At 40.2% G+C, this 14,850-nt stretch overlaps 1 protein-coding gene across 1 annotated transcript in view; it reads right to left on the reverse strand.

Moving 5' to 3' along the window:
- Nucleotides 1–14,157, reverse strand: part of cacng8b (calcium channel, voltage-dependent, gamma subunit 8b) — a 15,392-nt gene extending 1,235 nt beyond the window's left edge. Inside the window, exons 1-3 of the mRNA XM_060920504.1 lie at nt 13,935–14,157; nt 8,459–8,542; nt 7,634–7,774 (exon numbers count right to left, since the gene is read on the reverse strand). Of these exons, the coding sequence (XP_060776487.1) occupies nt 7,634–7,774; nt 8,459–8,542; nt 13,935–14,157 (448 nt within the window). The remainder of the gene's footprint in view (nt 1–7,633; nt 7,775–8,458; nt 8,543–13,934) is intronic.
- Nucleotides 14,158–14,850: the final 693 nt, after the last annotated feature.

Genomic DNA, 14,850 nt, shown 5'->3' on the forward strand with positions numbered 1-14,850 from the left:
AGAGTGACTTTGTTTTTACTGGACTGGGAAGTCAGTACAGATTTTGGGCTCCAGTGACAGGTTAATGTTTTGGGCCCCTAACACCAGACAGTTTTCATTCCCCTCGAGAATTATTGTTCCCTAGGATGTAGGGCTGTATTCTTGGCATTTATTTTTGGATTGTCTCTGTCTTGGACATTAGCTTCACTAGATATAGTATTGTTCTCCACTGGGAGTTTGTGGAAAAAAAAAAGTTTGTGTTGTTGTTGTTTTTTTCCCCCACAAACACAAAGTTCAACAAGAGGTAATTCCTTGCTTTATAAAACATAGCCTAATCACTGGCACAACGTACTAATGAAGCCAAGTAGTTGAAGTAAAGGATTCACCTTAAAAATGATTGGATGGCTTTTGGTTTCAGTCTTGAATTGGTCTTGCTTTCATTTGGACTTGATCTTGACTTGGCCTCAACCCCCTTAAGACTCAATATTGATTCAAGCTCGACCGATCATGGGTTTGACAATAATAGTCTTGAATACAGCCCTACTAGGATCTCACTTGACTCTACTCAGGGTCTTTGCAATCATCCCAACCTTTCAAACAGTCAGTAATTTTATTATGATCAACCACCATATAGGTTATTTTGTAGGTATACAGTTACTGACTGATCTCATTTAGATGATGTGGTTACTAAGTTTTCAGTGGTGCTTAAAAGTTTGTGAACCCTTTAGAATGTTCTATATTTCTGCATAAATATGACCTAAAACATCATCAGATTTTCACACAAGTCCTAAAAGTAGATAAAGAGAACCCAGTTAAACAAATGAGACAAAAATATTATACTTGGTGATTTATTTATTTATTGAGGAAAATGATCCAATATTACATATCTGTGGGTGGCAAAAGTATGTGAACCTCTAGAATTAGCAGTTAATTTGAAGGTGAAATTAGAGTCAGGTGTTTTCAATCAATGGGATGACAATCAGGTGTGAGTGGGCACCCTGTTTTATTTCAAGAACAAGGATCTATCAAAGTCTGATCTTCACAACACATGTTTGTGGAAGTGTATCATAACATGAACAAAGGAGATTTCTGAGGACCTCAGAAAAAGCGTTGTTGATGCTCATCAGGCTGGAGAAGGTTACAAAATCATCTCTAAAGAGTTTGGACTCCACCAATCCACAGTCAGACAGATTGTGTACAAATGTAGGAAATTCAAGGCCATTGTTACCCTCCCCAGGAGTGGTCGACCAACAAAGATCACTCCAAGAGCAAGGCGTGTAAAAGTCAGCGAGGTCACAAAAGACCCCAGGGTAACTTCTAAGCAACTAAAGGCCTCTCTCACATTGGCTAATGTTAATGTTCGTGAGTCCACCATCAGGAGAACACTGAACAACAATGGTGTGCATGGCAGGGTTGCAAGGAGAAAGCCACTGCTCTCCAAAAAGACATTGCTGCTCGTCTGCAGTTTGCTAAACATCACGTGGACAAGTCAGAAGGCTATTAGAAAAATGTTTTGTGGATGGATGAGACCAAAATAGAACTTTTTGGTTTAAATGAGAAGCGTTATGTTTGGAGAAAGGAAAACACTGCATTCCAGCATAAGAACCTTATCCCATCTGTGAAACATGGTGGTGGTAGTATCATGGTTTGGGCCTGTTTTGCTGCATCTGGGCCAGGACGGCTTGCCATCATTGATGGAACAATGAATTCTGAATTATACCAGTGAATTCTAAAGGAAAATGTCAGGACATCTGTCCATGAACTGAATCTCAAGAGAAGGTGGGTCATGCAGCAAGACAACGACCCTAAACACACAAGTCGTTCTACTAAAGAATGGTGAAAGAAGAATAAAGTTAATGTTTTGGAATGGCCAGGTCAAAGTCCTGACCTTAATCCAATCGAAATGTTGTGGAAGGACCTGAAGCGAGCAGTTCATGTGAGGAAACCCACCAACATCCCAGAGTTGAAGCTGTTCTCTATGGAGGAATGGGCTAAAATTCCTCCAAGCCGGTGTGCAGGATTGATCAACAGTTACCAGAAACGTTTAGTTGCAGTTATTGCTGCACAAGGGGGTCAACACCAGATACTGAAAGCAAAGGTTCACATACTTTTGCCACTCACAGATATGTAATATTGGATCCTTTTTCTCAATAAATAAATAACCAAGTATAATATTTTTGTCTCATTTGTTTAACTGGGTTTTCTTTATCTACTTTTAGGACTTGTATGAAAATCTGATGATGTTTTAGGTTATATTTATACAGAAATATAGAAAATTCTAAAGGGTTCACAAACTTTTAAGCACCACTGTAGTCCCATCCATTCATCCATAGCGCTTATCCAGTGAGGGTTGTGGGGGGCTGAAGCCAGTCCCAGCTGACATTGGGCGATGGTTCAGGGTACACCCTGTACAGATGGGCAGTCTATTGTGGGTGATACAGGTAGCCTGTATCACAGTATCTCTGTAACACAGAGACAGGCAGCCATTCACACTCACATGCAATTTAGAGTAGTCAGTTGACCTAATCTACATGTTTTTGGACTGTGGGAGGAAACTGGAACACCCAGAGGAAACCCATGCAGGCACAAGGAGAACATACAAACTCCACACAGAAAGGCCCTGATCAGAGGTGGAAAGTAACGAATTACATTACTCGCGTTACTGTACTTGAGTAGCTTTTTTGTGTACTTATACTTTTTTAAGTAATTTTTAAAGAGTGTACTTTTACTTTTACTTAAGTATGTTTTCTTTTAAGTAGTGTACTTCGGTACATTTTACATCACAACCGTTACTGAGTAAAAAAAAATAAATAAATAAAAAATTTAAAAAAGGCTAAAACGGAGAAGGGGAAATGCGTTCTGGAAATGAATCACGGGAAGGACAGTTGTCGCGCGCGAGTCTCACACAGACGATGGCGGACATGCACCGGCGCTTTAAGGGGGGGGGGGCTTCGGGGGGCTCAAGCCCCTGGGCCACAGCCAATCAGGGGCCTTGTAATATTAATAAAATAATAAACTGTCGGAATCGTGGGCCTACATTAATGTACGGATAGAAATAAGGTTAGAAATAAATGAGCGCACAGTAGCCTGCTGTAAGAGACATGGTGGATGTGGTTCGCGAAACGAACACCCACAACTGTACCAGAATAAAATGTAACAAAATGTAACGTCATGCACGAAAGCGCGCCAAAGACTGCAGACTACAGAGACACAAATTTAGAGGCTTTGAAAGATGAAGCGTTCACATGTTAACGGGGCGCATAAAAGGAAAAAAAGAGAGAGATGCAGGTAATGATAGAATCATTGCCTAAAGTCACAGACTTTTTTAAGGTAAGGATCACCAATCTGTTCAGAATATCAGCTACTTATCAGTTATCAGCCGTACCAGCAGCTAGGCTATGTGCAGCTAGGCTAGATATGCTATGATCTGTCCAACAGTAAAATAAATCAGTTGTGATTTGAATACGTGTTGTGTGATTTGAGTTATAATCCTGTTAGTATAATAGCATATTTCGATGGGTATAATAAAATGTCTAAAACGGCATCTACTGAAGAAATTGATGAAAAGATTGTAGCCTATAATGTTCACAGTTCAGGCAGCAGACAGAATAAGCATACTGAGGGGAATAGCAATACAAAGCTAGCGCAGATCCACATTTCTCGCTAGCTGTGTTGGGTGTGTTGTTAACCCGTGTGGATTTAAGTGAAATACTTGAGAAGTTCTGTAGTCAAGACAACGTTTTAAGGTAAGGACACTTGATTATTAATGTTTGCCCGCCGTGGCTTGTTGTTGACGAAAGGCCCACATGATTTTGCCTTATGCAGCTACTGCTAGCGTCATGCTTTGAACTAGGTTAAGCTTATTTGCGCTAAAGGATGGGTTTATTGAAGGACTTTGATGTAGCTAGTTTCTTTTTAAAAAATCGTATGCTCAAAACAGTATGCCCGTGTTCATCATGTTTAACTTTTTTCTTGATGGAGTGCATGAAATATTGTTGCAAGTGGTATTTTGATGCAGTCATGTCAAAAAGGCAGTTGAATGCACGGTCTTATTCAAGGAGAAGGAAGACTTGCATGATGCTTGAACATAGATCGGTAAAATAGACCCTAGTAGGACTTGGTTTCGTGTATTTCGGTCTGTAGAGTTATGAGTTTGGCCGCTGTCCATGGTGTTTACGTTTCATGTGGCCGCCGAGCCAAGTACCTTCATCATCATCATCATGTTCCCCTGTCAAAAGTTAAACTCTCTAGGGGTGCTTCTGCTGTAGCAGTTGCAGCAGTTGCTCAAAGTTTGATTTGTCCATCATCATACGTCTTATCTGTTGGGTGTCTGTGCCCAGCAGATTTTCCCATTTCGTCCATTTGTAACCATTTTTGTCAAACAGGAGCTGCTTTTGCACTTGGTTATTGCCCATCCGGCAAACGTGAGCAATATATTTTAGTTGTTGTACGTAGCGCGATAGTTTTATATCCTGGGTTCCTGTCAGTTTCCGGAGGTCAGCATTGGACATCTTGTAGCTCCAGTCTATATCTTCATTTGTAGTGTTCTTTTGATCAGGGGCATTCTTTCGTTTATATCCACCTTTAATCATTTTCCTTAGGAAGCCGTGCCACACTACCTCAATTTTGTGAATTTCACTGGATGATAGTTGCCATGCCTGTGTGCTGTACAGGAGGCGAGATTGAACGCATGCCACTAGGAACTTTATACGGGTTTTTAGTAGTATTTGGTGGTCGGTTAGAATGTGTTTCAGTTCATTCCATTTCATGAATGCAGCACTTATCCTAGCATGCAGGAAGTGTGAGGATTCATCACAGTTGCTGACATTATAACCAAGATATTTAAAGGTGCGGACGTTTTTAATATTAGTGCCGCCAAGGGAAATGATACTTGGTTTACATTTGATATCCTCATTGACGTTAAAAGCCATTGTTTCTGTTTTGACATATGATATTTGTAAACCAAAGCGGGTGTAGGTCTTATCATACAACTGAAGAATATTCTGAAGCTCCTCGATGGATCCAGCGAGTATGGCCTGATCATCTGCGTACAGAATCTCTGTTATGCAACCCTCTCCTGATGCTCGTGCTTTCGTACGCATTTCTCTTGTGGATACCTCATTTGGAATGCAATATCTGAACTTGAAGCCTGTATCTGGGTACAGTTTTGATATCTCATGCTGTGCAATCCTGACAACAAAGTCCATATAGATATTAAAAACTGATGGCGATTCTAGGGCACCTTGTCTTGCAGTGAATGTTTGTTTTCATGCTGCCGAGCTATTTTTATGTATTTTATTTTTTAAAAGGACTTCTCTGTAGGTGTGTGCGTTTTATGTTTACAACACATAGGTCTACATTAGCGCACGCGCGCTTGTGTGGTTATCTCTGGCCATGCCCCTGCGTGAAAGTTACGCAGTATCACTGTCCTGTCCGTGGTAATAATCAGAACCGGCTCTGTAATGATAATGCGCACGTTCTTCTCTCCCTCTGTGGTCGGATGTGTTGAGCGATGTGAGCGTGGGCCTTGCACAGCTACGCTGAGCCAAACGTAACCTATCATAGGCTTCTAGGCTAATTACGCGCTTACACTGTAAATGCTTGACACGTATTGCAAATAAAATAAGAGTGTTTTCCTGGCCAACGGTAAGGGTAGGGTTGACAGGTAGCCTATGAGGGGCCTAGCCCCTGGGCCACGGGTGTTGATAAAGCGCCCCTGCGGACATGGAGGAGACCGAGGAACCTGTGGTGGACGACCCTGCAGAAAACGCAATTTCTTCCAGTAATGAAGTGCACCCCTGGCCCTACATACGTGATCACTTCAGCTTTGTAGAGAAAAGGGGTGACAGTTTCATTATGCAATGCAGATTATGTGTGCCCAAGAAGACAACCATTGCGGCATACAAAAATTTGACGTCTAATCTGCGCAAGCATGTTGAGGTAAGTATTGTCATTAATCACAGGTGCAGATAGAGGGTGGGACGGGTGGGATTCGTCCCACCCAGATTTAAATTCACCTCATTTGGTCCCCCCCACTTATAGGGAGGAAAAAACGTCTATGCTGTCTTTCTTTGCATAAGGCAAACCTCACGGAAAAATCAAAAGACTAATTACCATTCGGTTTATTGAGGTGCACAGCAGTGTATACATAGTTGCAACAACTCACATAAAACAAAACAAAGACTGATATTCGGTTGGTTGAGCTGCGCAGACTGCACAGGTTGCGAGCTCGAGCTTGGTTGCTATGGTTACCCACAACAAGTTTGACAGGCATATCGGGGTTGGGGTTGGTTTGCTGGCAGCTTTGTCCCCCCCAGTTTTTTGTCCCCCCCAGTTTTTTGTCCCTCCCAGTTCAAAAAACGTATCTGCGCCCCTGATCATAATGTTTCCTTTCCATAGTAAAACCGACAATAGGCTGGTTATATTCCAAAAATAGTGGATGGCATTGCTAATGTTGAAGTAGCAACCTGTTGGTACTGTAACATAACGGTAACTAGTCTGTTATTCGGTTGGCTAATCATGCAAGCAAGTTAGCTCGCCAACCTGACGTGATCAGTCCTCCTACCATTCTACATCCAACAGGCTAGAAAGGAATACTAAGCAAAACAAATAATGTTTGAATTGAATTGTTCAATAACACACAGTGCACACAGGCAAGCTATGAGATTTCGGTGCAACATTTCACTTTCATATTTCGTGTACAATGCTTTGTGTGTGGTCAGGGCGATGTAAACAACATGACTGTGTGTATTGACCTTTTTTGTTTGTCTCAGTTTTAATGCAGCATTATCCTAAGCATTCAATTTGATACACTTCCTTTAAATAAAACATCTGGGTTGAGATGTACACATATCCTTGTTTCCTCTTCTTTTTCATTTTTGCACAACACAATGGAGGCAGAAAACACCCATTGTTAAAAGTAACGTTTTACTTTTACTCAAAGTACATTTTAAATGATCTACTTTTTACTTTTATTTGAGTAGATTTTTTGTCTGGTAACTTTACTTGTACTTAAGTAAAATTTCATCAGAGTAACAGTACTTGTACTTGAGTATAATATTTTAGTACTCTTTCCACCTCTGGCCCTGATCAACTATCAGGTTCAAACCCAGAACCTGCTTGCTGTGAGGCGACAGTGCTAAACATTGTACCACTGTGCTACCCACCAGGAAGTAAAATGTTAAACGTGTCTAATATATTGTCACCTCAGCATATATAGACAGCAAATATTGGGAAAGCCATGGCCAAATGATTAGAGAAACAGATTTGGGAGCAAAAAGTCGCTGGTTCGATTCCCTGAACCAGCTAGACTGGCTCAAGTGCCCTTGAGCAAGGCACCTAACCCTCAACTGCTCTGGCAAGTGTGGTGGCGTACCTTGTGTCTGATTAGCCAAAGAAAAACTGATGATGTGATTATCAGTTGGGGCAAGAACCCAGCCATGGCAGCCATAGTCTGAAGGTTAAAGAAGCAGCCTTGGGCCCAAAGGGTTGCTGGTTTGATTCCCTGGACTGGCAGGAAAATCCATGGCTGAAGTGCCCTTGAGCAAGGGACCTATGCCCCCAACTGCTCCCCAGGCCCTGTGTGTGTGTGTGTGTGTGTATGTCACTGTAATGTAAAATAATGTAAATAGCCCCAACAATGAGATTTCCGAACCTGCAGCTACAAACAGAATGCCAGCTCCCAGTATGATGTTCCTCTTGCTCTTGTAGAAGCGACTGGCAGCAATGCACACTCCTCCCATCAGCAACAGGATTGCACTAAGAATAGGGAAGATATTTGAAGCCCGAACCACTCCTACACATAGAAAGAGAGAGAGGGGCAAGGGGAAAGGCAAAACTTGAATTAGCTATTGAAAATGTAAACTTTTTTTTTTTGTATCACAAGACAACCTTAAAATGATGCTAAATAAATAAATAAATAATAAATCACAAGGTTGAAAGGGATGTGAAACAGAGCTTTAAGGTCAGTCCAAACAATCACAAGCTGAATATACAAAGTGTGAATTATTCTGAGACATCTGCATAATTAAATCAGATGTCTGCAATGAGGATTCATCTTCTTTTTCTTCTGAAAAGGCCTTAGGAGAAAAGCTGCTGTTCCTCCAGAGTCCAAAATCCCATCTGGGATTAGCTCTGCTGGCATAGCTAAAGGACAGAACATGAATATCAATCGAATGACAGCTACTATGTATGTGCAACCATGCATGTATGAGTGTTTGTGTGTGTGCATCAGCCATAATCAACAGAGACAGAGCTTCACTGCAGACATTTATCAGATTTATCCCATAATTCAGATAAAATACAGATTTTTTAAAAAAAATCGTTTAAGCATTAGCAGGTATTTAGTGTGATTGATACAAAACTAAATTTGACAACACAATGCATATCCTGTGTTATAGCTCTTTTACGTAATCCTCATTAGCATCCTTCACCAGCACTCACTGTATTACCACCAAGGAAGGGAAGGAAAGTCTCTTACGCAAGACATACTCTGCTCCATCATGGTCAAAGTCGGCGTCTTCTGGGAAGTGGTTGATCTGAGAACACACCCCTCGTTTCACACCTATATGGCAACGTACAGGTGATCAACATGTTGCTGTTGCTCTACATATATTAATTATTTTTTAACAGCTATTACTGGAAGTGAAGGAGCCCAGTATCAGTGTGCATGAAGTACAGTACACAATGTTTGTACACACATTCTCACCAACACTTCTGGATATTCTGTTATCGCTTCTGTTTGACCAAAACCTGATTAATAAATGTCTATGTCAACCTTATTACTAAGGTGACTATTATTACTAACCTAATAATTAACAATTATTCACCAAAGGCGAGGTGAATATTGATGAATAATAACCAAGACGAAATTGAGGTTATTATTCACTGATATTCACTCAGCCTGAGGCAGATAATTGTTTTCGTAAAAATACACAGGTGATGATTAAAAAAAAAAGTATAGAAAAAAATCATTCATTTCAAACTTTAAAAGCGGCATGCAAAAGTAATGCACGCAAACTTGTGTCACTTATCTATGCCGACTCACATAAATTACTTTGTTTTGAAATGGATAAAATAAATAATTATTCCACCTTACCTTTGAATAGTTTTAGACCAAACTTCGTAGCATCTTTAGTGCTTTTAGGAAACACATTTTCTTTCATAATGTGTAATTCTTCCTCACTTACGGTGATGAATTGATTGGCCGCCATTTTGCCGAGTCACTCGAGGTGATTATCGAGAAATTGTCCGAATTTCTCAACCAATCATCATGCACAATTTCCTATAATCACCTGCGTATTTATACTAAACTCAGTTATTGATCATCAAACATATTATTCAGTAACTACAGTGAAACTAGAAGGAAAGGTTTGGGGTTTTGAGAATGAGGAATGTAAGTCAAGGGTCCTGGGACTTTAATGGGTTAACTGTAATATTTGTGATTTTAACTTGGGTAATATTAACTTCAATTTTCTGTGACAGGTGATTTTAACAGTGAGTCAGGTCAATTTAAACATAATGTAAACAATATACAAAGTAACACCAGTTAACACTTTTTTTTTTAAAAAAGGAATACACTTAAAAACTGGAATATATCAAGACCTTTTTTTGACTTGCATAGTACCATAAAATTAACTCAAAGCAATAATGTTTTATGACTGCTATTACCAATTCCAACTACAGCCTGCAAGATGACTCCCCTGCTCTTCGCCAATGATGGAAATTACATGATGAGCTAAATCAGGCACTTTACAGCAGGGAAAATGCTTACAAGAAGAAATTCTGCTTGAATGAGATCATCAGGAAATACAAACTGACAGGTAAATTAACAATCTCACTTCATACATAAAATAAGAGCTGGGTGATAGATAAACAGATAACATAAAATATCCTTATCCCTAAAATAAATTCACAAATTCATTGGAATCTATCGATGATTCATTTATCTAGTACGAAATATAAACTACAGTGTCTTGCAAAAGTATTCATCCCCCTTTGTGTTTGTCCTGTTTTGTCGCATTACAAGCTGGAATTAAAATGGATTTTGGGGGGATTAGCACCATTTGATTTACACAACATGCCTACCACTTTAAAGGTGAAAACTGTTGTTTTATTGTGACACAAACAATAATTAAGATGTAAAAAAAAAAACAGAAATCTGGAGTGTGCATAGGTATTCACCCCCCAAAGTCAATACTTTGCAGAGCCACCTTTTGCTGCAATTACAGCTGCAAGTCTCTTGGGGTATGTCTCTATTAGCTTAGCACATCTAGCCACTGGGATTTTTGCCCATTCCTCAAGGCAAAACTGCTCCAACTCCTTCAAGTTAGATGGGTTGCGTTGGTGTACAGGGATCTTCAAGTTATGCCACATACTTTCAATTGGATTGAGGTCTGGGCTTTGACTAGGCCATTCCAAGACATTTAAATGTTTCCTTTTAAACCACTCCAGTATAGCTTTGGCAGTATGTTTAGGGTCGTTGTCCTGCTGGAAGGTGAACCTTCATCCCAGTCTCAAAACTCTGGCTGACTCAAACAGGTTTTCCTCCAGAATTGCTCTGTATTTAGTGCCATCCATCTTTACTTCAGTCCTGACCAGCTTTCATGTCCCTGCAGATGAAAAATATCCCCATAGCATGATGCTGCCACCACCATGCTTCACTGCAGGAATGGTGTTCTCAGGGTGTTGGGTTTGCGCCACACATGACATTTTCCATGATGGCCAAAAAGATCAATTTTAGTCTCATTTGACCAGAGAATCTTCGTCCATGTGTTTGGGGAGTCTGCCACATGCTGGTAGGCAAACTCCAAATGTGTTTTCATAAGCAATGACTTTTTTTCTGGCCACTCTTCCATAAAGCCCCGCTCTGTGGAGTGTATGGCTTAAAGTGGTCCTATGCACAGACACTCTCATCCCCGCTGGGGATCTTTGCAGCTCCTTTAGTGTTATCTTTGGTGTCTTTGTTGCATCTCTGATTAATGCCCTCCTTGCCTGGTCTGTGAGTTTTGGTGGGCGGCCTTCTCTTGTCAGGTTTGTAGTGGTGCCATATTCTTTCCATTTTGCTATAATGGATTTAATGGCGATCCCTGGGATATTCAAAGTTTGGGATATTTTTTATAACCCAACCCTGATCTATACTTCTTCACAACTTTGTCTCTAACCTGTTTGGAGGCTCCTTGGTTTTCATGTTGCTTGCTTAGTAGTGTAGCAGAGTCAGGGTCCTTCCAGAACAGATTGATTTATACAGACATCATGTGACAGATCATGTGACACTTTGATTGCACACAGGTGGATCTTAATCAACTAATTATGTGATTTATGAAGTGAATTGGTTGGACCAGCTCTTATTTAGGGGTTTCATATGAAAGGGGGTGAATACCTATGCACACTCCAGATTTCTGCTTTTTTTCCTTAATTATTGTTTGTTTCACAATAAAACAACTATTTGCACCTTTAAAGTGGTAGGCATGTTGTGTAAATCAAATGGTGCTAATCCCCCCAAAATCCATTTTAATTCCAGCTTATAATACGACAAAACAGGACAAACACGAAAGGGGATGAATATTTTTGCAAGACACTGTAAACTACTAATCCCATCAGTTGTTGAATGTTCCACTCAAACTGAACATAGAGCTTTGGGTTACAGACACACAGGACTCTGCACAACACTCAACCACAAATATATACACATGCACATAGAGCGGAGCCCTGGAGTCATGCAGGCAGTTGTATAGCTACCCGCTCCAGTGCTGTGGGCCTACTGCTGACACACAGATTGACGCGATATGATGACACCATGACTGGTGGCGATGAATGGAATGAAAGTGTGATGCAGAGATGAAACACAGATGGAGGGAGGTATGGACAGGTGTGAGGGAAGGTCTTGGGTTTGATTCACCACTCTGTCTTTTTTAAATTTCCTCACTGACATTAGTCTGTAAGAAAGAAATGGGAGGAACAAAAGGGAAAAGAGTCAGCAAAGCCCATGGATGAGAAACTGGGCTCTCCAGTTTGGTTCTTGCTTACAGATCCTACTGCTCTCTGGAGACAGGATGGCTCTATGGCTAATCCATAGTGATACTTCTGTCCAACGCACAGGTCATTCATTGGAAATAAGATCTTGACTGTGTGTTCCTGACCTTGCACTTTAGTCCTCAGGGAGCCTTGAGTTATAAGTTTAAAAATATGAAAGCAGCTCATTGACTCATGAACTCCAATCTCAAATCCTAGTTTTAGTGGAACTCAAGAGACAGGAGGACAAGGTTATTATGTTATTAATTTTTCTGGAATATCTAAGTTATATATCTATATACACTACCGTTCAAAAGTTTGGGGTCACCCAGACAATTTTGTGTTTTCCATGAAAAGTCACACTTTTATTTACCACCATAAGTTGTAAAATGAATAGAAAATATAGTCGAGACATTTTTCTGGCCATTTTGAGCATTTAATCGACCCCACAAATGTGATGCTCCAGAAACTCAATCTGCTCAAAGGAAGGTCAGTTTTATAGCTTCTCTAAAGAGCTAAACTGTTTTCAGCTGTGCTAACATGATTGTACAAGGGTTTTCTAATCATCCATTAGCCTTCTGAGGCAATGAGCAAACACATTGTACCATTAGAACACTGGAGTGATAGTTGCTGGAAATGGGCCTCTATACACCTATGTAGATATTGCACCAAAAACCAGACATTTGCTGCTAGAGTAGTCATTTACCACATTAGCAATGTATAGAGTGGATTTCTGATTAGTTTAAAGTGATCTTCATTGAAAAGAACAGTGCTTTTCTTTCAAAAATAAGGAAATTTCAAAGTGACCCCAAACTTTTGAACGGTAGTGTACGTATATCTTGTATGTATCCCCACACTTCAGTGTCCTTAGACAGAAACTGTAAGTGGAAGGTTTGGAATTCATTATGCAGATTCAAAATGGGTCCTCCTTCCACTTCACCTAATCTCAGAGGGGCAGCTACTTTATATCCATCTTGCCTTCAAACCCTGGGGACAGAGAAGATTACTTGACCTCTAAACTGTGCCAACCATACAACAAGGCAGCTGCCAAAAGGAGGAGGAGGAGGATAAGAGAAGCCTAAGAAAGAAGTACATAGTGAAAATTGCAGAGATACAGAGAAACACAAATGTGCTGCAGACAGTTGGGGAAAGGGTAGAGATTGGAGAAGTGATGAAAGCAAAAGAGAAAACTAGAGGGAGAGAAAGTGAGAGAATGATAGAGGTGCAGCGGCAAATGGAGAGCTTATCTTTAATTGAATGCTTTGTTGTTGTGGAGCTTAGCCATAACGTTAAATTAGCAGTGCACAATAGCTGGTTGTAGACTGAAAGGAGAGTAAATGTGATGTGGGGATGAGTGAGAGCATTTGTTGTTAAAAGGCAACTCAGCAGTCCTTGACTGACGCCCCCTTTAGCCTCGTTCTTCAGATAAACCGCGTTTTAATTAGGATTTTGCTTGCTTTTCTGCTTATTGTCACATTACAGACTAAGCATACAAGTTTCATACAGGTCCATGGATGGTGTATAACCTGTACAAATACTGTACACTAGAATAACCCATATAAAAAGAAACCGAAATTGGTTGCAAGTCAGTCTTGTTTCATTCTGTAAAGAATTGTAATCTCCTACTGTGATGACTAACTGTGTATTTACAAAAGATAAATAACACATAATTTGGTGTCTCTGGTTTGAAAAATATTCCAATATAATTGAAATCTAAGAAATGCTCAAGTTATTTTAAAGCTCTTTTTGCATATGTTTGTTCAAAAGATTTAAAATCAACCTGGATACTTCACTCTATCAAATATCTTCAACAAAACATTGCCCTCTGTATAATTTTAAATACCTCTAACCATATTCCAAAAGTCTGTGGCTAATCTAACATAACCACTAAAACCCTTCCAATCCTAAAGACCACATATCTCAGAGAGATGAGAGCCCCTGACCCTCAAGGCAGCAGATCCTCCAGAGACCCGAGTGTGTGAGGGCTCCAGGGTCTTTCTTGTCCTTGTTGTGTGGGTCATCCTGCGTCACATTGGCTGTGCTGTTGCAGATCAGAGCACGAGAGTAGAGCCAGTAATCTGTCCCAATTGCCACTGTCATCAGGCCAAAGGAGGCGAATGCCCCCACGATGGTGAGAAGGATCTGGATCCCCTTCTCACACACCATGCCTGTAGTGGAAACATGGAAAGTCCAGAAAAAGGAGGGAGGTAGGGAAGACAGCATGGAGATTGCAGAGAAAGAAAAAAAGAGTGGGAAATATTGGAAAATTTTTCATATTTGCACATAAAGGAAATAACAAGAGTGCTCTGAGAGCACAATATCCCCCACTGGCAACTATGCCATAACTCTGGTAAAATGTGATTGAATTGAGCGAAATTGCAATATGCGTATTACCGACATATAACAAAGAATCCTGTCAAGTTTCATGAAATTCCTCCAAAAATTGTGAGGGGAGTTGATTTCAGAAAGTGAGTACCCTTCCCGGGACGGATGGATGGACAGACGGATGGACGGACATCGCTACGACCAGTGGGACATAAAAATTATACAGGAAGTTGATTTCAGAAAGCAAGCACACCTTGATGAAATTGCCAAAGTACAAATTTGTTAATAATCAAGGGCATAACTCTGGTAAAATTTGCCCAAATTAAACAAAATTTCAATATGCGTATAACTGTTATATAACAAAGTCTTTTGCCAAGTTTCATGAAATTCCTCCAAAAATTGTGAGAGAGGTTGATTTCAGAAGGAAAACACACTCTCATGAAATTGTCAAATTATAATTTTGTTAATCAAGGGCTGTAACTCTGGTAAAATGTTATTGAATTTAATGAAATTACAATATGCGTATTATCGACA

This window comes from Neoarius graeffei, chromosome 5, assembly GCF_027579695.1.
Source record: "Neoarius graeffei isolate fNeoGra1 chromosome 5, fNeoGra1.pri, whole genome shotgun sequence".
Taxonomy (NCBI): domain Eukaryota; kingdom Metazoa; phylum Chordata; class Actinopteri; order Siluriformes; family Ariidae; genus Neoarius; species Neoarius graeffei.